Here is a 26,294-nt window from a genome sequence, read left to right as displayed (position 1 = left end):
CTGTGCGCTTTGCTCTGCACAGTCCTGCTGGCGGCTACCACGAGTCTCGCTCGGGGTTACTGCTTATTTTTTTTCCACACAGAGCCTGACTTGTGATAACCGCCAAGGAGGTTAAAGTTCCACTTTAACAATGTTGTTTACAAAATGCTTATATTTCATATTCTAAATGGTTTGAACCACGGCTGCTATGATGCCGGCCTGGCAATAGAGGGCGGGATTCCACTCCTCTCTCCCTCCCATCGCGGTGCACATACAAGAGAAGCAACTTACCCAATCACACTTTCCAGTGCTTACCTCCATGGCAACAGCAGCATCATGTGACCTGCCATAAGTATGCACCAGTTTGTCACATGATGCTACCGTCACCATGGCCGTGCTCTGGCCGCTATGAAGCCGGCCCAGCTGCGGCCCACGTACAAGATAAACCACTTACCCAATCGCATTCTCCAGCAACTATCTCCGTGGCAACGGCACGTCATGTGACCTGCTGTCAGTACGTATCCGTGTGTCACATGATGCTGCCGTCGACATAAAGATTGCCGCCGGAAAGTGCCATTGGGTTAGAAACCACCCAATCTTTCCCCGCCCACTCATTTTGGGAGGGAGGGAGAGACACTCCCACTCTTGCAGGCCGCAATCTAGAGTAATTTGGCCCAATCCAAGAAGGGTCTGCCCACCCCTGTTCTAAATTGTTTCTTGCATGGACTTTGGCTGTTTTTATGAGATGCTGGGCATTTTCGCATTATCACGCGCTACTACAGCACAAGCATTCCTCATTTGGTCACGACTTGAGTATTATCTAAACTTATCACATAAAGTTGTGGTCAGGAATGCGTTTAGCGAGACACAGGACTATCTCATCCTCAGCCAGATGCCGAGGTCTGCACAGCGTCTGGCAGAGAAAATCGGACTTCAGAGCGGTGAAATAGCTCAGCCTGACCCAGTTAATAACAACCGTGTCCTTTGCTCCTCAGGAAAGATAAATAAATAAAATATGAAGACCGTATTGTGCTGTGTCCCTGCAGAAGTCATTAGCAAACATGGATATTTTCAAGGTTGTTTCTGGCTCTTCGGTCAGTCATTAGAGGGGCCTTTCTCGGCCCTGTTTACGTATCTTAGGTTTGAAGTAGTACATGTATTAATTATGCAAATGTCCCCCAAGCTTTAGGCTCGGGAGGCCGGAGCGCGATCGATGTTGTGGCTCGTGGGAATTCTTATAGTGGAAAGATTAAGTCGTGCATATTAGATTAGATCTGACGTTTTTGGGGGGAAAGGGGAATAAAAACTTAATTTTACCGTTTTAAAGGTGGCAACACCATACAATTTTTATATTTCTTTTTAATTCAAGAATTACAATCAATTTCTCTGATGTATTATAAAATCTGACCAATCACACGTGTTCAATGTTTCCCCAATTATGAAAAATAACTTATTGAAAACTCTGAAGGTCCTTGGGTGTTTAACGCAAACTTGAAGCGAAAATAAACTGATGAGATAATGAATTATATGCGTAGTACAGCTAAGAAATAGAACATTAGCAGCAAAGAAAAGTCTCCTTTTTATTTTTAGTACAGGAAGAGTTGGAAAAAAAACGACAGTTATCTGTGCAAAAGAGCGTCTCTGAGCTGCTCAACCCAAGTTGGGTGGAATTCAGTCCTGTTTTTTTGTAGCGCTTAAACAAGAAAGAGTGAGAGGCAGCTTGAGATAAGATTTTACTACAGGAAAGTTAAAAGGGTCATTATTTCTGCTTTATAGTTTAAAAGACAGGGTGTTCTTTTAAAACTGCAACTGTGAGAAAATGATGCAATTTTCACAGGAAAAGATAATTATATTCTATATTTGCTGTGTAAACTATCTAAACCTTAGATAAGATATATAGACAAGTTACTTGTTAGTTAGTTTTTCATCTCGGATCCGCTTAAGCCATATAACTGAAAATAAAAATATCAGACTCTTTTCTTTACTACTAATGTTCCATTCATTATCCGTACTACACATACAATTCATTATATCATAAGTTTTTTTTTTTTTTTTTTTTGCTTCAGGCTTTAATACACAATTCTGGCTTTGTGGAGAAACTTGGGATGGCATAGATCAGAAACATAGACCAATTTCGTGGGGACTAAAGGTAGCCATACAACTAGCAATGGGCAGCTTCGGCAAAGAAACAAAATTGATCTCTAATCGAATCGGATTAGAGATGAATTTGTGTGGTGTTGATTCTGCCCATACACTACAGGCCGATTCCCTTCTGATTTCAGCATGAAATCTTCAGGGAATCGGCTGAGTTCGCCCTGCCGCTGCCTCCAATGTATAATGAGCCCCCCGGTGTGTGCATTTTTATACGTTACCTGTCCTGTAGCAGCCTCCGCGCTGCATCCGTAGTCCTCTGGGCAGCTGTCCGTACATGCCACTGGTGCATGGCGTCTGACGTCAGACAATATGCGCCAGTGGAGTGTATGGATAGCCGCCCGGAGGATTACGGACACCGTGCGGAGGCTGCTACAGGACAGGCAATGTATAAATGCACACACCGAGGGGCACATTTATACATTGTGGCGGGGGTTTCGTCGCTCGTTCTGGAAATCGCCGCCGCACACCCAACCAACTTCAGCCTGACATCTTGCGGCATGCGCAATCGACCATGCGCTCAATTTACGTCCCAAAATTGGTCGCTTTGTCGGTCAGGCATGCACATGGCGGCACCAATTTTCATCAAATTCGATTATAATATGGAAGGTGATACAGAGGCTGCGATCGCAACGGGGTCCTTGGTCTAGAGGGGGGCCTCCTTCACCCAAAGTGTTAGCTCTTCAATGGTGTTATGCTGGTAATGATCACTTCTATATATGCTTGTAATAATGGTAATTATTAACAAATTGTTCCCCCTCCTCTGCTTACACCTCTCCTACTGAGGATGTCCTTGGCAGGTTTTGTCGGTCCTTATGACTTATGTATAGAATGCTTGGGGGCCCAATGTAAAACTTGTACTGGGGCCCAAAGCTCCTTAGCAATGTGCATGGTGTCTTATGTTAGCCGATGCAGACCAATGAGGACCTGTCATCCTCTGATCCGCTGTTTTTTGCATTCCTAGGGAAAAGCGTATCGTGACCAACAGCTCATCCTCCTCAAGGACCACCTCGAGAAATACTACAGGAATCGAGACAGAAAGTGGATTATCTTATTCCCCGAGGGTGGCTTTCTCAGGAAAAGAAGGGAAACGAGCCAGAGATACGCCAAGAAGAACAGTCTGCCCTTCCTCACACACGTCACTCTGCCCAGGCTGGGGGCCACAGAAGTCATCCTGAAAACGTTACTGGCGCAACAAGAGAACGGGATACCGGCTGGAGGGAACAAGCCGCTTGTGGGTAAGCCATCAAATCTAATTCCATTTACCCACTGCTCTGTTTATTATGTAGTCTACATGCAGTCTGCATTGCAAGCATTCCAGTCTAATCAGAAATGTTTCTGCCATTATAAATCTTATCTCCGTCAGCCTGGCACTATTTGTTACATTACCAATGAGAAGGAAGCTTGTTATCACCCCTGCTGAGGGCAGTCAAGGCAGCTGCTGAAATCTGATCTATGCTGTGCTCACATGTGTTTACAAAGCAGGCTAGATATGACAGCGCAGTTTCTAGGAGAGGAAAAAAAGGAGCAAGAGAGAAAATGACATCCGGATTGGATTCAGAAAGAATAAAAAAAGGAAAATGTCAGGAACAGTTTTCCCTTTATCCTATACAATAAAATGCAAGTGTCCCTGCGTCATCAACTGAATGGATGTGTGTCCCTGGCTTTTTTGTACTGAGCATGTGCGCAGCCAGGGCAGTTAGGACACAGGGCCGGATCTGACAGTTTGCTGTGTGTGGTTCACAGAGGTTCTCATTGCATTGTGGGAAATAACTTTTTCCAACTGCCAAGCAAGCAGCTCCCTGTGTGCATATACATCAGACAGTGGTCAGGAACAAGCAAGCGGGACGTGTATGTGCGCGCATTGTGGGGGTAGCGGCTGTGACCTAGCGCCCGTTTTTTTTACGGGCGGGCCTTTTTTACTAGTGTACTAAATAAAATTAACTGAAATCAAAACGTGGACAGTACAGTACATATGTTATGTAAGAATAACAAATACTTATCTACATATATGAGTTTTATTTTCCTGGGATAGTATGGCTGTCCCTGCTGCTTTAACATGAACATTTTCAGCATTATTTAGTTGTGTATGTTTTTCTCTTTCTTTTTTACTCCAGTACTAAGTGTATTTGAGAAAGTAATAGCTATAGTAATTTGAGAAAGTACGAGCAAATGAACGGTGCTGTCTGAGAGCTGGCATCTCGTGGTCCTGTATTTCTGTGCAGCTCTGGAGACCTTGCTGCACTTGGCTTTGTGATTCTGCACTAAGCCACCCCCCTTCCTACGCAGGCACTGCCCCTTCCAGATGTTGACTCCTCCCCATCTGCCACCAGATTACCTTTCCCTTTGATTGGCCAGTCCGACTCTCCCGGCCACTTTTGCTCTGATTGAGCTAGCCTGTCACCACCCCTCCCACAGACTGCATCCCAGAACCCCTTGTGCTGACCCAACAATGCTGCACCCTCCGTCACTTCATACTGCATAGCCACTCCTCCCACTGACTGATAGACTGGAGGGAACATCACATGCTGACAGTTTACTTCTGCGCTCACACGCCTTCTCTCTAGAATCACTTGGAAGTTTATCTGTAAAGCCTCTTTTCTCACAACTGCTTGCTGCTGCCTGGTAACTGCTCAATGCAGCCTGGCAACTGCTTGCTGAGCACACAGTTCAACAGTCTGTGGAAAAGAGGCCTTAGATGTGTTGTGTTGTGTTCAGTAAGGGGAAAAAAGAGTTTCACTTACCTGGGGCTTCTACCAGCCCCCTGCAACTGCCCTATGCCCACACCGTCCTGGAACGATACTCCGGTCCCCCGCAGCGAATACGTTTCGTTTGCGGTGACTGGCCCGTCACCAGACATCTGCGCCTGTGTGGCCCTGGCCATGCGTGTTTTCGCTCATGCCGCCATCCTGCGCATGTGCAGTGCGAGATTTTGGCGACGTGAGTAAGGAGGCGCACAGCGCAGATGCACCCCTGCGACTGAAAATGAAACTTGGCCGCTGCGGGGGACTTGGAGGATCGTTCCAGGACAGGTTTTTTTTCTTCCCTTTAGTTAAGGTTCCCTTTAAGTTCCCAAAGAGCAAAAAAAAATAAATAATAATAATTAAGGTAAGAAAAGTAATATTGAAATGTAGTTAATTAACAACAACTTTGAGTGATTATTCGTTGTACATGTGCTGAAAGGTTATTTTTATTGGGGAAAAAATAAGTCATTTGTGAAAAAATAAGTCATTTATGAGAAGTTTTGGGAATCGGCTTTAATGCGTTTACCAGCGATTGTGCAAGCGGCGAGGTCGATAGAATTTTCCAAGATGCTGCATGTAGCCGTTAGTGGCGTTTGTGACTCCGTATCTCCCTAGGTGCTCAAATTGCGATGGCGGGAACCAATGCCAAATGCTTTATACTCTGTAGCAGAAAAGAGCTTGAGCGCACTGATACGACCTGCCGGCAGCATTTTCCAATCGATTCCGTTCACTTCCAGCTGAAATCGATCGGAAATCAGATCGGACGTGTGTGAAATAATCGATCTGACAGTAAATCTGCCAGAAAATCTCAGTGTACCTAGCATAACATTCATGTACAGCAGCCTCCATCAGTTCTATACAGGTCGTTTGGGCAGCATCTCCGTTTCCATGTGTTACTGCTTATCTGCAATCTTTGTATTCCTTTTGCAGCCTCTTCTTCCATATGCAGCAAACCCTCTTCCATGTCCAGCCGTCCCTTGACCTGCTTCTGCCCAAGGCCCGGGCCTTGGTGGCCGTTCCAGAAATCCGACCCTTGTTCCTGGTCAACACGCGTTATCTGGGTATTCCTTCCTACAGCAATCTAAAGGATCGAAATGTCTGAACTGAGTGAAAAAAAAAACGTGTTGTAGTAATCCTATTAAGCTATTGGATTTCTGCCTGGTCACCTAGGAAGCAGCGCTCCCCTCTCTCTGTAATCAGTGACTGGGTTACTGTGCTGCTTAGTGTGGAGGATCCGGGCCGCCCTCCTCCCCAGTGAAGGTCACGGAGGTCACTGGCAGAGTCTTGTCTGGAGTACCTGAGCTCGGAACACACAGCACGTCTTTATAAGATTACCGCACAGTCACACACAGCTGCTTAGGCTCGGCCAGGAATTTTTATCCTAATGCTATTGCCTGCCAGTAATAGGCTGCTGGCGTAATGCAATGCCTCTGTGATGTGCACCAACTGCAGCCCCGACACGTCACAACGTAATATACAGTATAATGTTAAAGAGAAACCGTGACCAAGGATTGAACTTCATCCCAATCAGTAGCTGATACCCCCTTTCCCATGAGAAATCGTTACCTTTTCTCAAACGGATCATCAGAGGGATCTGTATGGCTGATATTGTAGTGAAACTACTCCCACAGGAAGCTGTGAGGACCATGGTGCTGACATCACACAGCCTTGTTGCAGTGTGGGAAATAACAGCTGATTCCAACTGCCAAAAAAGCAAGCAGCAGCTACTTCCACTGACCTCACCTGCCAGCAGTAAAAATGTTACCATGTGATAAATGTCAGAATGTAAATCGGGGAGAGGAAATATTTTACAATGGGCAAACACTGACTAAATCATGTATACATCATTATTGTAAAAATGAAGCACTGTTCATTATGGTATTTTCACCGGAGTTCCTCTTTAAGTTTATTCTTTATGGGAATAAACTTCCTGGAGTGTGCAGACTTGCTGATATCTTCTTTATTACTCAGGACTCTAAGGGCGCCCGAACATTACGCGATATTGCGGCCAGATCGGCCTTCTGATTTGAAAATGTTGTTCCAGAAGGGAATGGGTGCGGCGACCTGGCCAACTGATTGAGCTGTCAATCGATTTCAGACCAAAATCCAGGGCTGTGGAGTCGGTATGAAAATCATCCGACCCCTTAGTTTACAAAACCACCGACTCCAGGTACCCAAAATTGTTCCGATTCCTTGACTCCACAGCCCTGCCAAAATCAGTTAATTGGATTATTATTATTTATCGGGAATGGTGGAAAAATATCGGTTGTTTGCATCCTCTGATTGGCCAAATACTTCCAAGTCGAATCTGCGTTCTCTGATTTGTAGAATGCTTCCGAGTTCTATGATTGGGCTTAAATTACCGAGTCGCTGTAATGCAGTATTTCCACAGAAATCGGAGGTTTGCAGGATTAATGTACAGGGACACCGTCATGCAGAAACACAACCACTGGGATTATAGGATGAATACATATACCGTATATTCCGGCGTATAACACGACCCTCCCAACCTTTCCAGTTAAAATATAGAGTTTGGGATATACTCGCCGTATAAGACTACCCCTCGTCCTACGCACACCAAATAAACATTTAAAAAATACATATACTGGTGCTATGTATGAACAGATACTGGTGCTGTACTGTATGTGGTACCCAGTAGGGCTGCACGATTTTAGGGGAAAATCGAAATTGCGATTTTTCTCTCAGAAATCGCAATTTCGATTTTCCCCCGATTTTTTTGCAAATCCTGCTTTTTGCACTTGAGGGGGGGGGGTTGTTCATGGCCCGCAATGCCCGGTCCGCTGTCTGTAACTTGCTTCTGGCCCCGCTGTGCGCGGATTGGCCAGAAGCAGTGAATATGCATAAGTGTTAATGAGCAGGCGGGGGGGGGGGGGGGGGGGGCGGATCCACTCGAGCGAGCACATACAGCATTACTAATCACTGGCTAGCGATGGAATGACGGCAGCGGTAGGCGGAGATGTATGCTCTGTACAGCTCCGCCTACCGCTGCGGTCATTCCATCGCTAGTCAGTGATTAGTAATGCTGTATGTGCCCGGCCGCTCTCTCTAATGGATCCGCCCCCCGCTCATTAACACTTATACATATTCACTGCTTCTGGCCAATCCGCGCACAGCGGGGCCAGAAGCAGTGATCCTCAACACTAGCAGCTTAACTAACATTAAGCTCGACTGAGATTTTCAGCTTGTGCTGCAAGGAGGGCACGTCTGAGTCAAGCGCTAGTACCAGACTGGTACTATCTGCGCTTGACTCAGACGTGCCCTCCTTGCAGCACAAGCTGAAAATCTCAGTCGAGCTTAATGTTAGTTAAGCCGCTAGTGTTGAGGATCACTGCTTCTGGCCCCGCTGTGCGTGGATTGGCCAGAAGCAGTGAATATGTATAAGTGTTAATGAGCGGGGGGCGGATCCATTAGAGAGAGCGGCCGGGCACATACAGCATTACTAATCACTGGCTAGCGATGGAATGATGGCAGCGGTAGGCGGAGCTGTACAGAGCATACATCTCCGCCTACCGCTGCCGTCATTCCATCGCTAGCCAGTGATTAGTAATGCTGTATGTGCCCGCCGCTCGCTCGAGTGGATCCGCCCCCCCCCCCGCCCGCTCATTAAGACTTATGCATATTCACTGCTTCTGGCCAATCCGCGCACAGCGGGGCCAGAAGCAAGTTAGACAGCGGACCGAAAAACCGAAGGCACTGACGATCAGCAGATCGTCTTGCCTCGAACCGCGGTTTCGGTTTTGAACCGAAAAAACGTGCAGCCCTAGTACCCAGTATATAACAGTGTACAGGCGATTGACTGTTTGGATTGGTCAACTCTCCTTGTCTACCTGTTTATCAGAGCGGTATGGAAGAATAGATTCCGCTGTGCCCATAAAACACGCCTCTTTCACCCGTCTGGCCCCGCCCTTGTATCCTATTTACCTCCTTCTCTACCTCCTCTCTGATCTCACACATGTGCGCCTGCGCCGCTTTACTACAGTCCTCAGCAGCGGGATCTGAGAGGCGGTAACAGGATAGGGCGTATCACCCGGCATCAATGACAGTGTTTTCTGAAATTCATTTCTTCCTTATTTGTGCACAGATCGCCGATCAGACGTATAGCAGGTTAACTGTTGTAGTTGTAAATCAACATTTTTTATTTTTTTTTGCCCCTTCTCAGCTTATTGCTAAGCGGAGAGTGAACGGCTCCTAAGTTATACATAGCAGCCGTTCACACTTGTCACGCTTCTGTGCAGTCCATGATAATTCCAGGCCAGACGGTGGCGTCATTCTGAACACCCCCCCCCCCCCATATAGCCTGTGGGGGAATGCAGCTGCCCCGGGCTCCTAACGGATCACTGCAGACCATCACAGCAGACTTTATACTGTCCACTCTCGCTGGCCACACGTGATCCGCAAGCAAGTGGCAACACAGCCTGAGGCCTGGAACCCACTACAAAACGCTATCGCTAATTGCAATCGCTAGCGTTCTGTATGAGCGGTTTGCAAGCGATTTCATTAGCGTTTTCAGGAGCGATTTTAAAAAGTGTATTCAATTTGCCAGCGGTTGTGTAGCGATTAACGTTTTAATTCTAATTGGTCCTTTCAATTAATTTTTATTTTGTTAGTGTGCAGTAACTTCAAAACGCTAGCAAAATCGCTCTGTGTAGGTTTTTGATGAGCGATTACACATGGCGTTTATATACTTTACATTGCAGAAACGCTAACTCTAAACGTCAAAAATGCTGCATGTCCTGCGTTTTGTGATTTGGTAATCCCAGTCGCTCCAGTGGAATTTGGCCCATCCATTAACATTAGCTGAGCGTTTAGGGAAAGCGCTAGCGGTTTTAATCGCTCCCTAAATGCTCATAAAATCGCTGTAGTGGGTTCCAGCCCTGAAAGCTGTTTTAGTAGAGTTGAGAACCCAGTGATCCTGTCCTCACAATGACGGCTAGAGATGAGGACAGTCGGCCAATGAGAGCAGCTTATTGAGACAGGAAGAGGCGGGCACAGTGTACAACTCAGGCCTGTGTTGAGACATGCACATAACGCAAGGCAATTTCAGAGCAAAGTCTGACATGCAGCAACCATAAGATGGCAACACAGCTAATATTTTCACTTCAAAGAATATGGACAAAGTCCACAACCAAACTAACATTTCCAGTCACTGGAGCACACTGTCTTGCGCTATCCCCAATTATCAGCCCTACTTGGCTAAACTGACAATGGATATAACCTGCGCTCTCTCCAGGTCACTCCTACCCAAACCCAACCCACGATTTCCTCATGCAGCTTTATACACTAAAATAATTGTACATAAACAGACACGGAGGATTTATCGGACACAGGTGATGAGAAGTAAAGAAAATGGTTTAAATGGGAGGGAACCCACAGAGGTGAACCTAGAAATGCGTTGCCACGAGTTATCCAAAAAAGAGACTTGGAAAAGGAAAGGACATGGGTCAGGCAGGAGGAGGAACAATTTTTGGATAATGTGAGGATATAATGAATTTCTCAGGAGTCTAGGCTGTTTTATTCCAGCCTACTACATGAAGAACACAACTCTGCTATTCCTATGCCCGGAGGTACACTTTAAATTGAGTGGCTTTGATAGGATTTTGCAGTGTTGCGTTGAGTAGAGGCTGTCATATTGCCCTTTATGATATAGACCCCCTGAGTGGTGAATATGACACACGCAGCAGAACTGTAGTGTCATTATAAACCCCTCCCTTCCCATAAGCAATAGCATGTTTGTGGCTGATAAAGAGAAAATCAGTAAATCCCATTAAAGAGGACGGGGTTTAGTGAGCTGTGTCCATGCTGTGTCATTTATTGATTTATGGTTATTGGCAAGTCTTATAGCATGTATAAATGTCATTGTTGTCCCAATAGCTTTTAGTGCTTGGTGACACTCTAATAAAACAGGATAATCGTCTGGAATAAGACACAATGGAAGCCTGTCTGCCAGATCCTTATTGCACCATATAGTTATCCTACTTGCTTTTATCCTAAAGTAATGTCACATGTAGAAATCTGTTTTCCCCCAGTTTCTGTGGAAATGCATCATAAGGATTTAGCAGACATCCTATATTTAACCACTTCCCTACCACACGTTATTTTCCCTTAAACACCACAGCAATTTTCACATGAATCTCCTTCCCATTCATTTGCCAATAACTTTATTGTTAGTTATTACTCTGAAATTATCGATATGTTGTTTTTTGTGGGAGTTGCATTACACATGGGGGAGACCTGGGGGACCCGGCGGCTGCATAGATTTCCAGTAGATTTCATTCTAAAATCTATTGGAAATATGTGAGCACTGCATGGCAGCAGTGATCAGAATCGTTCATAAAGGATCTATGTGATGTCATCTGCCAGCATATGGGTACCTTTTATTCTTTAGCTGCTGGAATTCTGACATTGCCACATGTATACTTTGCTTTAGATCAGTGGTTCCTTAACGCAGAGAGGTACAACTCCTCTGGAGGGCCAGCAGTACTGCTGAGACTTCCTATACGTGGCACCTGGCCTAGTCCTAACGTGGATCCCCTGGAACCTGCGGCTGAGCCTATTGTTCTCCAACTTGCTCTGCCTGCTCCATGCCGCGCAGTTCCATCAACTCTCCCCGTGGCACACAGAACTCTGCCCCCAACTGTCACCGAAGGTTTGACCTCTTGAAAAAGCGAGGAGCCGCGATACGTGTGGAGGAGGGGCACATTTCACACTGCCACAGTTTCACATTAGTTAGTTATGGTTTTATTTCTTTACCTCTCATCCAGAGGCGCTCAGTGTTGATGATACTGGTAGATGCTGTTTACTCCTATCTGTTATTGCCTGATGAAGCGGGTTTGTATCCCGCGAAACGCGTTGCACTTTATTTGGAGTATCCAATAAAATTGTTTTGACCGAAAATCCACAGTCGTATGTTCTGCTTGAAGGAGGCAAGTCCACAACTTCCTCCTCTATTACCAAGATGGGTTTTTAAGTTCTTTTAGTGTTATTTATCCTGTTGGCGCCTCTGTTATCCTATTATCTACATCAAATCCACCCTTGGTGGAGGGTTGTACCCTTCCTTCTTCTACTACAGAGAGCGACTTTTTAATCCTGAGTGGGGTCAGGACAATCTCCCCACCTGCTTTGACAGTGGTTGCCTACTTGGTAACCCTGGTTTGTGAGTATTAAATTAATATTATTACACTTCCAATTATACATTACCAGTACATAGTACAATATATTGGGCTCTTGGTGTTCTCTCTTTTTCTCTTATATATCAGAGGTCTGTATGTCTTCTGAGTAGTCAGGCCAGCGTCTCAGTGCGCTATCATTCAGTTTTGTGATGCTTACATTTGATATGGTCACAGCATGAGTGTGTAATGTGTTTATTATATGATACTGATGTACAGCTGATTTTGACTATTTGTGTATAATCACTGTGAGTGGTTACTCATTTTGATGAGCTTACATCATTTTGGACCCCCCTGTTGCCACGGGAGTTTTTAATTGTTTTTAAGTTTCTTTTTGATGTCCCTAATAATAAACTTTTTGAGCGATTTGAATTGGTTGTTGTATATTTTGATTCCTCTATACCAGTGATGGCTAACCTGGGCACTCCAGCTGTGGCAAAACTACAAATCCCATCATGCTTCTGCCTCCCTAAGTTGTGCTTAGAGCTGTCAGAGTATTGCAAAGCCTCATGGTACTTGTAGTCCCACCACAGCTGGAGTGCCAAGGTTAGCCATCACTGCTCTATACAGAAGCTCTTTTCTCCTGTATGTATTTATATGGTTTCTTCTGTTGAGGCACTTATCATGGTGCTTTTGTATAGACCAGTGGTCCTCAAACTAAGGCCCGCGTGCCGAATGCGGCCCCCTGAGGCTTTTTTACTGGCCCCCCACACACCTACGGTGGTCTGCATATAGAATGAAGCCAGAAAGCAATAATTTGCTGGTTTCCAATCGCATTCAACATCAGGTGACACTGCTGTCCAATTGGACTGCAGGTTGTCACCTGCGTATGCATCACTGTTTGGTGCACAAACATAATTTTATGTATGTTCCGGCCCCCCAGCTGTCTGAAGTATGTTGACCCGGCCCTCGACCCAAAACGTTTGGGGACCGCAGGTATAGACTCATTTCAGTTTAGTGTTCTAGTATTTTGCAAGCTTACATACATTTAATCAGGGCTGTGGAGTCGGTGGTGGGTACCTGGAGTCGGTGGATTCATGATGATTTTTGTACCAACTCCATAGCCCTGGTAAATATTAGACAAAGGAGTTGGAGTAATTTTGGGTACCTGGAGTCGGAGCTGTTGGTTTCATAAATTGAGGAGTCGGAGTCAGATGATTTTTGTATTAACTCCACAACCCTGCTTTTAATAGCGCAGCTACACCAGGTGGTATATCTGTGGTGGGCCAGGGTGGTATATCTGTGGCTACAAAAACCTACTACACAGAAAGTGTACATGCTAAGGTGTGCTAAGCAAGTGGGTACATGCACTGGTCAAAAACCTAGAATTAGTAAACAAACACACTACCAGTATATGCCGTTCAACCACCTGATATTTATTGAGATTCAAAAGTTTTTTTTTACCTTGATTAATAATAGTTAAGTCTGTAAAAAAAGTTTTTTTTAATGTAGCACACCATAATAATGCACAATTTTTCATTAAACGGGGTATTACCCCACAATGTCTCAAACAGAAAGTCTCAGAGGACCGTGCACGGTCCCCTGAGACTTTCTGTTTGAGACATTGTGGGGTAATACCCCGTTTAATGAAAAATTGTACATTATTATGGTGTGCTACATTAAAAACTTTTTTTACAGACTTAACTATTATTAATCAAGGTAAAAAAAACCTTTTGAATCTCAATAAATATCAGGTGGTTGAACGGCATATACTGGTAGTGTGTTTGTTTGGTATATCTGTGGCGCCTGCGCACCGCTGTACATATTGTGAGAAGCAGAGTGGCCAGAGCCTGGGTATCTGTCCAGAGATTTCCACTACCCGGCACATCTGTTTACAATCCTCGGCACAAATTAGGCATCGCCATTAAATATTTATGTGCTGGGATTGGCCGGCTCCTGGGAGTTTTCTAGCTTGACATATTTAATAAACGTAAGCACGCCAGCAATTAGGAACTTGCGCTTGTAAATGCTCAAATTAGATGATAAATTGCACTTTCCTGCGCATGAAACAACCCACCACCACCATCGTTATTCTTTGCCCGTTTTCTAAATTTTAAAGTGTGTATCTTTTGAACGTCCATTTTTCTTTACGAGGTTGAGTTGATCTTTTTCATGACCGCTTTTACAGTTTTTCCCACATTTTTATTGCGCTGGTTGTGTTTAGAATAGGTTTTATATAGCAAATCCAAGGAACTGAAACCTCATAAGATTCAGAGGGTATCATCTGCACAGTGAGGACTGTACAGGTGTAGTAAGGCAAAGCGGAAGTGAGCGTTAGGTGTGGAGCACAAGTAGGTGGAGTTCCTGTGGCCTGCTTTTCACCCCCTATACGACCAAAACTCCACCACAACTTTGAGGCATAGAAACTGCTTCTTCCCCTCTGCTGTTAATTTCTTGAACTCCCTTCAGGCCATTCCACCTTCAGCACCCACCCCCTTCACTTTATACCCCCTAAAGTTGCAGCTGTCGTATCGATTGAACTATCTAGCGTAACGCTGTGTTTGGAACTGTTTTCTGTGGGTTCCTTAGGTACTCCTGTTATTTAATTTTAACTTGTACTCCTGTTTAATTATTAGTTTGCACTCCTGTTTATGCTTGTTCTGTTATCTATACTTCCTATCTCTACTCTGAGCCATTGTATGTGCCAAACCCAATTCTGGGCAAGATTATGGACTTTTAAAGGGATTCTGAAGTGAAAATAAACTTATGATATAGTGATTTGTATGTGTAGTACAGCTGAGAAATAGAACATTGGTAGCACAGATGTGAGTGTCATATTGTATCCAGTGCAGGAAGAGTAAAAAAAAAAAAAAAGCTTCACTTGTTACATATGCAAGCTTCTCTGCGGTGGCTAAAGTGCTGTTTTCTGAAGCACTTATCTCAACCTGTCTCACTCTTTCTTGTTTGTTTAAAGAGAATCTATACTCTAAAATTCTTACAATAAAAAGCATACCATTCTATTCATTATGTTCTCCTGGGCCCCTCTGTGCTGTTTCTGCCACTCCCTGCTGCAATCCTGGCTTGTAATTGCCAGTTTTAGGCAGTGTTTATAAACAAAAGACATGGCTGCTAACCAGCATGTGATAGGCTGAGAGAAGCTCAGTCTGTGACTCACACAGAGCCTGCAGGGGGCGTGGGGAGGGTGTGTATAACTTCTATCCTATCACAAGCAGACCTGCACATTCCTGCCTGAGTGCCTGAGCCCGGCAGAGGAAAGAAGATTAGATTATATAATAGAGATAACACAGCCACTGTGCAACTAGGAAAGACTGCAGTAATCCAGACCACATTAGAACAGGTATAAGAACTTATAGGATAGAAGAAATAAGGCTGAAAATATTGTTACAGAGTCTCTAAGGTTTTACTGCAGGGAAGTTCAATGGGTCATTAGCTCTGCTCCGTTTCATAGTTTAAAATGCAGAGTGTAGTTTGTAAACTGCAGAGTGTAGTTTGTAAACTGCAAATATAAAAAAATGATGCAATGTTATTAAAAAAAAAAAAAATATTCATCTGAAAATAAAAGTATGAGATGTTCTGCTTTGCTTTCAATGTTCTATTCATTATATCTTAAAGGAGTTATCAGGCTAAAACGAGCAAAATGAGCTTTACTCACCTGGGGCTTTCTCCACCCCCTTGCAGCCGACTGTCCCACGCCGACCTCTCAGCTCTCCGCCGCCGCCCAGGTCTCCGTGATCGGTATTCAGCTCGGCCTTACTGCGGCTGCGCGAAGCGCCGCTTTCAATCATGGCCACGTTGCCCGCGGTGTACTGCGCAATCGCAGAACTACTGCACCTGCACAGTTTGCCACGGCCCACGTGGCCATGATTGACAGCGGCGCTTTGCGCAGCCGCAGTAAGGCCGACCCGGCGGTAGGCCTGAATACTGATCACAGAGACCCGCGCAGTGGCGGGGAGCGGAGAAATCAGCGTGGGACAGTCGGCTGCAAGGGGCTGGAGAAAGCCCCAGGTGAGTAAAGCTCATTTTGCTCGTTTTAGCCTGATAACTCCTTTAAGATTTTTTCTCTTCAGTGTCACTTTAATTTGGACATCAAAAGGTCTTTCGTTTTATACAGAGCACATTTTAGGTGTTGCATATGGCATGATCATCTATAGATAATTAAGATACTGGTGACCCTTTAAGTTATTGGAGATAATTCGCTGCATTAAAACTGCATAAGCTTGCATGAGAATGTATCATCAGGCGCAGGTGTCCTCTGAGGTTGCCTGAAGTTCCGGCATGCCTAAGCTAAAAACAGTGACACCCGAGTACATTGTTTCCCTCCCTACCCTGCTTTCTGTAAGCCGCTCCATCATGCACTGAGCCATCGTCCCTCCTCCTATCTCCATAGAAATGGACATATTGCTTGGCTGTAGCCGGGGGATACATCTGTACACGGCTCGTACAATCCTGACAGACACTAGTCCAGTGTGTGTGTGTGTGTGTGTGTGTACATGACTCTAGGCTGTTTGGGGTTCATTGTTTAAAGGACAACTGACCGGAGTGGGATATGGAGGCTTCTGTAGTTATTTATTTTCTTTTAAACAATACCAGTTGCCTGGCTGTCCTGCTGATCTTTTCTGCATCAGTAGTGTCTGAATCACACACCTGTAACAAGCATGTGGCTAATCCAATCAAACATCTGATCTGCATACTAGTTCATGGTCTATGGCTAAAAGTAGCTGAAAATAAAGAACAAAACCGAGAGCCCAATATAGTGTAGTATTTAAATAAATTGTAGATTTCTGTATAATAACAATGGTTATACTCACAAACGGAGGTCGCCACAAAGGCAACCACTGGCCAAGCAGGTGGGGAGAATTGGAACCTGACCCCGCTCAGGCTTAAGAAGTCGCAGAGAGTAGATAGGAAGAAAAATGGGGCTACACCCCATTGCAAGTAGGTAAACAGGTGCCAATAGGGATAAAACAGTTTAAAAAAAATGTTTAAAAGGGGAAAGTTGGTGGACTTGCCTCCTTTCGTAGAAAAAACAGATTGTCAGACGTTACTATAATTCACAGTAACATTTATTTAGATACTCCAAACGTGCAACGGGTTTCGCAGGTCACAATCCTGCTTCATCAGGCAATATTTCTCCAATATATTCCCTGATGAAGCAGGTTTGTGACCTGCGAAACGCGTTGCAATGTTTGGTTGTCTGATGAAGTAGGATTGTGACCTGCGAAACGCGTTGCACGTTTGGAGTATCTAAATAAATGTTAGATTGTCAGACGTTACTATAATTCACAGTAACATTTATTTAGATACTCCAAACGTGCAACGCGTTTCGCAGGTCACAATCCTACTTCATCAGACAACCAAACATTGCAACGCGTTTCGCAGGTCACAAACCTGCTTCATCAGGGAATATATTGGAGAAATATTGCCTGATGAAGCAGGATTGTGACCTGCGAAACCCGTTGCACGTTTGGAGTATCTAAATAAATGTTACTGTGAATTATAGTAACGTCTGACAATCTGTTTTTTCTACGAAATGAGGTAAGTCCACCAACTTTCCCCTTTGAAACAGTTTTTAAAACGGTTTTATCCTTATTGGCGCCTCTGTTTATCTACTTGCAATATGGCTAAAAGTACTATAGGCAGAGCAGAAGCAGGACAGTCCGACAATGCGCATTTTTTAAAATGAAATCAATATGGCAGCCTCCATATGTCTCTCAGGTCAGTTGTCCTCTGTTAGAATAAATAGGGCAGATGGTGGCATCGTACAGGAGCAGCGGGCCCTGCAGTGCCTGGCAGTGTTTGGCAGAGAGTCTCATCAGGCAGGAGCAGCGGGCCTGGCAGTGGTTGGCAGAGATTAGTGAGTAGACATTGGCATGGGGCGGGAGCAGTGGGCCTGGAAGCAGTGTTTGGCAGAGAGTTGCAGCAGGCCTGGCAGTGGTTGGCAGAGAGTTGTGGGCAGAGAATGGAATCAGGCGGGAGCAGCCGGCCAGGCAGCAGTAGTGTTTGGCAGAAAGTAGAGGGCAGAGAGTGGCATCAGGAGGGAGCAGTGGGCCTGACAGCATTGTTTGGCAGAGAGTGACATTGGGCAGGAGCAGCAGGCCTGGAAGTGTTTGGCAGAGAGTAGTGGGCAGAGAGTGACATCACTTGGGAGCAGCGGGCCTCTCAGTGTTTGGTAGAGAGTGGCATCAGGCAGGATCAGCAGGCTTGGCTGCAGTGTTTGGCCAAGAGTGGCATCGTGCGGGAGCGGCAGGCCTGGCTGCAGTGGCATTAGGTGGGAGCAGCAGGCTTGGCAGTGCCTGGCAGCAGTAGTGTTAAGGATAAATACCAGAGGCGCCAAAAAGAGTAAAAACAATTGTAAGAATTAAAATGGGGGGAGACGTACTCACTACCCTTCCAACAGACCAAAACCAATAAAAACCACAAAGTTTGGTCAAAGATTCAGCAATTTAATGGTACTCCCGGGTGCTACGCGTTTCACGGGATTATCCCGCTTCCTCAGGCAATCGAACAGGAGTATAAGCTCCTCCAAGCAGACACAACACGACTGTACATTCAGTCTATTTATTACCGAACTCCAGATAAAACAAAGCGTTTCACAGGCCAGCGCCCGCTTCCTCAGGCAATAGAAAAAGGAGTTACAGCATCTAGCAAAACAAACAACACTCGTTGCCTCTGTGATTACAGAGGCAACGAGTGTTGTTTGTTTTGCTAGATGCTGTAACTCCTTTTTCTATTGCCTGAGGAAGCGGGCGCTGGCCTGTGAAACGATTTGTTTTATCTGGAGTTCGGTAATAAATAGACTGAATGTACAGTCGTGTTGTGTCTGCTTGGATGAGCTTATACTCCTAATCAGAATCAGAATCATATTTATTTCGCCAAGTACAGCAAGAGCTATATTCGGAATTAATTGTGGTACACATGGCATAGACATAGTATAAGAAAACAAGATAAACAACTATACACAACTATAGTAACGGTATACATGACCGACCCGGATTGTCCTTAAGTGTTTCTTCCTGCCGTGCAGGAGCAGTCCTCTGCAGTTTGATTGTCCTTAAGTGTTTCTTCCTGCCGTGCAGGAGCAGTCCCCTAATAATATTGATAATAATAATAATGGTGGTGGTGATGGTGGCCCCCGTACTGCTAGGCAAGAACAAGGACAAGGGCGGGCAACAGCAGGACCTGACTGAGAGACCACCGCTAGGGCCTGCCTGTAGGCAGGCCTGACAGGGGAAAGTTGGAGTTTAGCAGCCGAACCGCTTGGGGGAAGAAGGTGTTCTTCCGTCTGGTAGTTTTGCATGGTATGGTACTGTACCTACGGCCCAGTGGGAGGAGCTTGAAGTAGCGATTGCCTGGGTGGGAGGGGTCACAAGAGATCACCGTGGCCCTCTTCAGCGTCCTAGCGGAGTGGAGGAGATCAAGAGGCGGAAGAGGAGATCCGATGATTCTCTCTGCATCAGTTATGACTCTCTGCAGTTTGTGTTTATCGCTGGCCGTAGCGCCCGCGTACCAGACAATGACTGAGGAGCAGAGGATGGATTCTATCGTGGCAGTATAGAAGCTGGTCAGCAGTTCCCTGGGCATGCCGAATCTCTTTAGTTGGCGCAGGAAGAACAACCTCTGCTGAGATTTCTTCTGAATTTTGGTGGTGTTCTGCCCCCACTTCAAGTTGTTAGTGAGAGTCGTGCCGAGGAACCGCACGGATGTCACCCTAGAGACTTCGGTACCCCCAATGAGTACAGGTGGGAGGGGGGGAGGGTTCCTCCTGAAGTCTACCACAAGTTCAACAGTCTTTGCGGCATTGAGAACCAGGTTATTGTCTCTACACCAGTTACAGATTCTCTCGACTTCGCTGCGGTACTCCTGCTCTCCGTTGCTTCCAATAAGGCCAATGATAGTGGTGTCATCTGCAAACTTAATGACCTTCACAGATTGCCTGAGGAAGCGGGATAATCCCGTGAAACGCGTAGCACCCGGGAGTACCATTAAATTGCTGAATCTTTGACCAAACTTTGTGGTTTTTATTGGTTTTGGTCTGTTGGAAGGGTGGTGAGTACGTCTCCCCCCATTTTAATTCTTACAATTGTTTTTACTCTTTTTGGCGCCTCTGGTATTTATCCTTAACACGTTGCGATCCACCTATGGTGGCAAGGATTCTTCCTAAATTCCTTTCTACAGAGAGCGACATCTTATACCTGAGTGGGGTCAGGTTCTAATTCTCCCCACCGGCATATGGAGTGGTTGCCTAGGGGCAACCCACGTTTGTGAGTATAAACTCGTTTTATTTCATTTTGTCTTTTTTTCTTTGACATACTGCACCATTTGGGCTCTCGGTCTTTTGTTTTTGTTTCTGAAGTGCTGGCAGCAGTAGTGTTTGGCAGAGTGGCATTGGGCAGGAGCAGCGGGCGTGACACCATTGTTTGGCCTTGAGTGGCAGCAGCGCTTGTCAGAGTAGTGGGCAAGAGTTGCATCAGGCAGGAGCAGCGGGCCTGGTAGTGTTTAGCAGAGAGTAGTGGGCAGAGTGGCATCAGGCAGGAGCAGTGGGCTTGGCAGCGCCTGGCAGCTGTAGTGTTTGGCAGAGAGTGGCATCGGGCAGGAGCAGCGGGCCTGGCAGTGTTTGGCAGAGTAGTGAGCAAAGAGTGGCAGCAGGCTTGGCAGCAGTAGTGTTTGGCAGAGAGTAGTGGGCAAAGAGTGACATCGGGCAGGAGCAGCAGGCTTGACAGCGCCTGGCAGCAGTAGTGTTTGGCAGAGAGTGGCATTGGGCAGGAGCAGCAGGCTTGGCAGTCTTTGTCAGAGAGTAGTGGGCAGAGAGTGGCATCGTGCAGGAGCAGCAGGCTTGGAAGCGCCGGGCAGCAGTAGTGTTTGGCAGAGAGTAGTGGGCAGAGAGTGGCAGCAGGGTTGGCAGTGCCTGGCAGCAGTAGTGTTTGGCAGAGAGTGGCATTGGGCAGGAGCAGCAGGCTTGGCAGTCTTTGTCAGAGAGTAGTGGGCAGAGAGTGGCATCGGGCAGGAGCAGCAGGCTTGGCAGTGCCGGGCAGCAGTAGTGTTTGGCAGAGAGTAGTGGGCAGAGAGTGGCAGCAGGCTTGGCAGTGCCTGGCAGCAGTAGTGTTTGGCAGAGAGTGGCATTGGGCAGGAGCAGCAGGCTTGGCAGTGCCTGACAGCAGTAGTGTTTGGCAGAGAGTGGCATTAGACAGGAGCAGCAGGCTTGGCAGCAGTAGTGTTAGGCAGAGAGTGGCATCATGCTGGTGCAGCAGGCTTGGCAGTGCCTGGCAGCAGTAGTGTTTGGCAGAGTAGTAAGCAGAGAGTGCCATCAGGTGGGAGCAGCAGGCTTGGTAGTAGTGGTTGGCAGAGAGTAGTGGGCAGAGTGCCATCAGGCTGGAGCAGCAGGCTTGGCAGCAGTGGTTGGCAGAGAGTAGTGGGCAGAGAGTGGCATCGGGCAGAAGCAGCAGGCTTGGCAGCAGTGGTTGGCAGAGAGCAGTGGGCAGAGAGTGGCATCGGGCAGGAGCAGCAGGCTTGGCAGTGCCTGGCAGCAGTAGTGGTTGGCAGAGAGCAGTGGGCAGAGTGGCATCGGGCAGGTGCAGCAGGCTTTGCAGCAGTGGTTGGCAGAGAGTAGTGGGCAGAGAGTGGCATCAGGCAGGAGCAGCAGGCTTGGCAGTGCCTGGCAGCAGTAGTGGTTGGCAGAGAGCAGTGGGCAGAGTGGCAGGCAGGAGCAGCAGGCTTTGCAGCAGTGGTTGGCAGAGAGTAGTGGGCAGAGTTGCATCGGGCCGGAGCAGCTGGCTTGGCAGTGCCTGGCAGCAGCAGTAGTGTTTGGCAGAGATTGGCATCGGGCAGGAGCAGCAGGCTTGGCAGTGCCTGGCAGCAGTAGTGGTTGGCAGAGAGTAGTGGGCAGAGAGTGGCATCATGCTGGAGCAGCAGGCCTGGCAGCAGTGGTTGGGAGAGAGTAGTGGGCAGAGAGTGGCATCGGGCAGGAGCAGCAGGCTTGGCAGCAGTGGTGTTTGGCAGAGAGTAGTGGGCAGAGAGTGGCATCTGGCAGGAGCAGCAGGCTTGGCAGCAGTGGTTGGGAGAGAGTAGTGGGCAGAGAATGGCATTGGGCAGGAGCAGCAGGCTTGGCAGCAGTGGTTGGCAGAGAGTAGTGGACAGAGAGTGGCATCGGGCAGGAGCAGCAGGCTTGGCAGCAGTAGTGGTTGGCAGAAAGTAGTGGGCAGAGAGTGGCATCTGGCAGGAGCAACAGACTTGGCAGTGCCTGGCAGCAGCAGTAGTGTTTGGCAGAGAGTGGCATCGGGCAGGAGCAGCAGGCTTGGCAGTGCCGGGCAGCAGTAGTGGTTGGCAGAGAGTAGTGGGCAGAGAGTGGCATCATGCAGGAGCAGCAGGCTTGGCAGCAGTGGTTGGCAGAGAGTAGTGGGCAGAGAGTGGCATCGGGCAGGAGCAGCAGGCTTGGCAGCAGTGGTTGGCAGAGTAGTGGGCAGAGAGTGGCATCGGGCAGGCGCAGCGGGCTTGGCAGTGCCTAGCAGCAGTGGTGTTTGGCAGAGAGTACTGTGATGAGGCATTTAGCGTGTGTACACACAGTGAATTGTGATAGTGCCGGAGATGAGATGTAGTGCAGATAGCAGGCCATTCAGCAGATGATTAAATGCCTCTTCGCTGTGTTTGGGTTTTGTGTTGTCTGTTCAGCTCCTGAGGAATGCAGAGCCGGCCCGAAAACCGCATCCAGCTGCCTCGCATCCATTAAATATTAATGATCAGGGAGGAATGCTGTAGATTAATGTTACTTGTTCGATAGTTAAGTAGCTGCATATGAGCTTTGAAGGCATTCCAGAGAAAACAGCATGAGCACCCACTCCCCTCCCTCTCCAGCCAAACCGTGCATTGCTCGTAAATGTATGCGGGACTGACGGCCAATCGGACTTCAGGGGCTAGCTGCAAATGTATCTGTTAAAGGAGAAGGTTCCTCGTGGCATCAATAAGCCAAAATAATTACAAGTTAAAGCAAATTGTCACGTTGTGATTGGTTTGGGCCCAGTGTTGGGGTATAACATAGTGAATGCCAGTATTCAAGTTTTTAGGAGTGAGGGATTGATTCGGGTGCGAACACCCAGCTATTAAAGGGAACAAAGCACCACTTTTTGTTTCCAGGTTTATATAGCTATATTAGAGTTGCCATGTTCCCCTCGCCCCTTCTAGCTGCCCATTATTTATCCAGGGGAAGGTGTGAAGATAGCGTCTGTGACTTCTCTAAACTCTTTGAAGCCCAGTGACCAATCTGCCTCGCCGGACCTCCTCCCCCCTTTATGAAAGCGTTTTGTTTGCTCTCTGCTAAAGTGTGTGATAAAATTATTACATCAGTCCTTATCTGCCTGGAACTTCTGCGGTTGGGCAGGCATTGGGCATAGGCAAGTAAAATCCTCTGCTAAACTTTTAAATGTAAAAGAAAGAGGTAAAATTGGAGTGTTTTTTATTAATGAGCCACATTGTTGGCTTGCATATAAAATATGCTATTGAGACCCTGGCGCTAAATTGGAGCTTGGTTCACTTTAAATAGGTTGAGCACCCTCTGACAAAATATTAGCGATCAGGGCCTGGGTCGCGCTCCGAGGGTGAGGATGATAAAAAGCAAGCAGTGATCAGATTTTTTTTAGTTATGGCTGAGTGTCGGGGGAGGGAGGGGTTGGGCTTTGGGAAAGGGATTAGATAACTGGATTGGTTAGAGTCAGGCAGGTGGGTTGTGTAGGCAGGGGTCAACTCGCCCAGGCCGCCATCTCCCTTCTGATGCTCTCCACGCTGTATTCCATTTTTTTGACACTAACCGCCTTCAAGTTCTGGATTAGAAGGCGGAAGTGTAAGAAACTGGAGAGCAGCGTAGAATGCATGAAAAGAAAGGCGCCGGCTTTAGTGAGTTAACACCTGCTAAGAAAGCCCGACAGTTCTTCTGATCCCCTGCCTCTAATGCTTTTAGCCGTAGACCTTGAACTATCCTGCAGATCAGATGTTTCTGACTTGAAGTCTGACCGGATCAGCTGCATGCTTCTGTCTGGTGCAGCCTCCATATTCCTGTCAGGTCAGATGGCCTATAAGAGGTAACAATTAGTTGCTATTTTATGTGCTTGGTTAGAGCAGGGAAAGGGTAGAACCTTTAGGGGTTTTTTTCCGACTTGAAATCTCAGGAGAATTTTTACTTCTTGATGCCCTCATGGGTGTCAAAGGACATGAATCTGGGTCTCGTCAGCAGGATTTGAACTTCCGTTGGGCTCTAATTAAGATCTGTGTCGAAATGTCCTTCATTTCCTGTCCCACTTATATATGTCACAAAAGACAGGAAATGAAGGAAAATAAACTAACTATAGCCTCTTTTCTCTTTATATATAAAGATCGGAAGCCCAAAGGCTTGCAGTGGGTGATTGATGCCACCATCGGGTACCCCAGCGCACATCCTATGGACATCCAAACCTGGATTCTGGGCTATCGCACCCCTACCGTCACACACGTCTACTACAGGTAAGAACGGTCATTTTACTTTACTGAAAGTACCGTATTTTTCGGACCATAAGACTCACTTTTTCTTCCCCAAAAGTGGGGGGAAAAACTGCCTGAGTCTTTCGGTCCGGATGTTCTTCCGATTTGCAACATTTGTGCCGCCCTCTGTGTCATGTGTCCACCTCGCTCACTCACCCACCCATTGTCCCGCAGTTTAATATCCAGCCTTCAGAGAACCAAACTTCCAGGTGTGCTTCTGCCAGCTGGGCACCGCGTTGTTGTAGAGCTGTGCGCTGCTCCTGCCGTCATCAGCCATGCCTAAAGTGCGAGTGGGATGCATTACAAGATCCAGAGTTGGGGTGCATGTTGGACACTGTAGCGCCGCTCTCTGTCATTTCTGCATCGGTCCCGCGGTGAAGCCCTTTGGGGGGATATGCAGCACTGTTGCTGGTCTTTGTAACACTTCCACAGCCAGCCTTTTGAGCCCCGCGGCCAATCAGATGGGGGGGGGGGGGGGCGCTGTCAATCATGGCCGCTGCGTGCCCGATGGTCTTGAGGGCGGGATCAAGGCTCCATTATTGGGGCCAATCACTGCACTTGCACTTTAGGCATGGCTGATGACGGCAGGAGCAGCGCACAGCTCTACAACAACGCGGTGCCCAGCTGGCAGAAGCATGCTGGGAAGTGTCGTACCGTACTTGCAGAAGAGGATTGTGCCAGGGCTGGAGGGCGAGGTATGTGGCTGGTATCGTTCTCTTCTGGTCGGGATGGAGGGCTGTACATGTGAGGTAGAGTGGATGAGGGCTGTGTGGAGGCCACCATTCCTGCTCAGCAGTAGTGTAGGTGACTGGGAGGCAGTGTGGTGTGCTACATGTGAGTGGAGACTTGGCTGCTCATCAGCTGCTGCATACATAGCAGCACACACCCAGCCATTCAACTCACCTGTATCCCTGACCTGTGTCTGCCTCCACACTTCATATGGATTGATGGCCCCTGTCTGTGTTCTGCTGGGTCAGTACTCAGCCATGGAGTCCAAGATTGACCACAGGGAAAGGACCATAAGATGCACCATAGATGAACCAAGATTAGTATGTTCTTTTTATTTTTTTTTCCTGGTTTTTGTCCACTAAACCTAGGTGCGTCTTATGGTCCGAAAAATATGGTAGTTCCATACGTGAATTTATAAGGTGAATGCTTTTATTCCTGCATGTTTTAGAGAAGGGGTCATGAAGCTTTTTGGCTGAGATAGCCATAAACATATTTTAAAATGTATTTCCGTGAGAGCCATACAATATGTTTCAAACTGGGACATTAGTGCTCACATCCCTGTTGCCATGGTGATGTGTATACAGTTGATCCGCTGAGCAGCAGAAGTCTTCAGCTTCTCTTGGGTTTCAGCAACATCAGCAATTTCCCTGAGAGCCAGACAGGAGAAATACAGACTAACAGCTTGTACCATTAGCTAGCTGACTTGGGGGTTGATTCATTTTGTAGGACGAGATCCCCGCACTTTGGCCCAATAGGCTGCCTGTCAAGTGACGGGCAGCCTATTGGGCCAATCAAAGTGTGGGAATCTCGTCCTACAAAGTCACTGGACCTGACAGGGTCCAGAGTGGGACAGTTGGAGAAGCTGTTCGGTTTGGGGTAGTGTGAGTAAGTTAGTAGTGCCTACTACAGCAGTAGTGTGCCTATTTTGAAAATGTTACGTGCGCTGCCACACTAAGCTGTACTGCTTGAGCAGTGTAGCTTAGTGAATCAACCCATACTGGTTTGTCTGTGAGCCTGATGCAGCCATCAAAAGAGACAC

General features: G+C 47.0%; 1 protein-coding gene across 1 annotated transcript in view; it reads left to right on the top strand.

Annotated features, from left to right (window-relative positions):
• LPGAT1 (lysophosphatidylglycerol acyltransferase 1) overlaps positions 1-26,294 on the top strand; it is a 159,829-nt gene that overhangs the window by 122,650 nt on the left and 10,885 nt on the right. Inside the window, exons 5-6 of the mRNA XM_068232934.1 lie at positions 3,095-3,368; positions 24,382-24,508. Of these exons, the coding sequence (XP_068089035.1) occupies positions 3,095-3,368; positions 24,382-24,508 (401 nt within the window). The remainder of the gene's footprint in view (positions 1-3,094; positions 3,369-24,381; positions 24,509-26,294) is intronic.

Source organism: Hyperolius riggenbachi, chromosome 4 (genome assembly GCF_040937935.1).
Source record: "Hyperolius riggenbachi isolate aHypRig1 chromosome 4, aHypRig1.pri, whole genome shotgun sequence".
Taxonomy (NCBI): Eukaryota; Metazoa; Chordata; class Amphibia; order Anura; family Hyperoliidae; genus Hyperolius; species Hyperolius riggenbachi.
The sequence above is the reverse complement of the archived record's forward strand: the minus strand, read 5'-3'. Positions and strand labels throughout refer to the sequence as shown.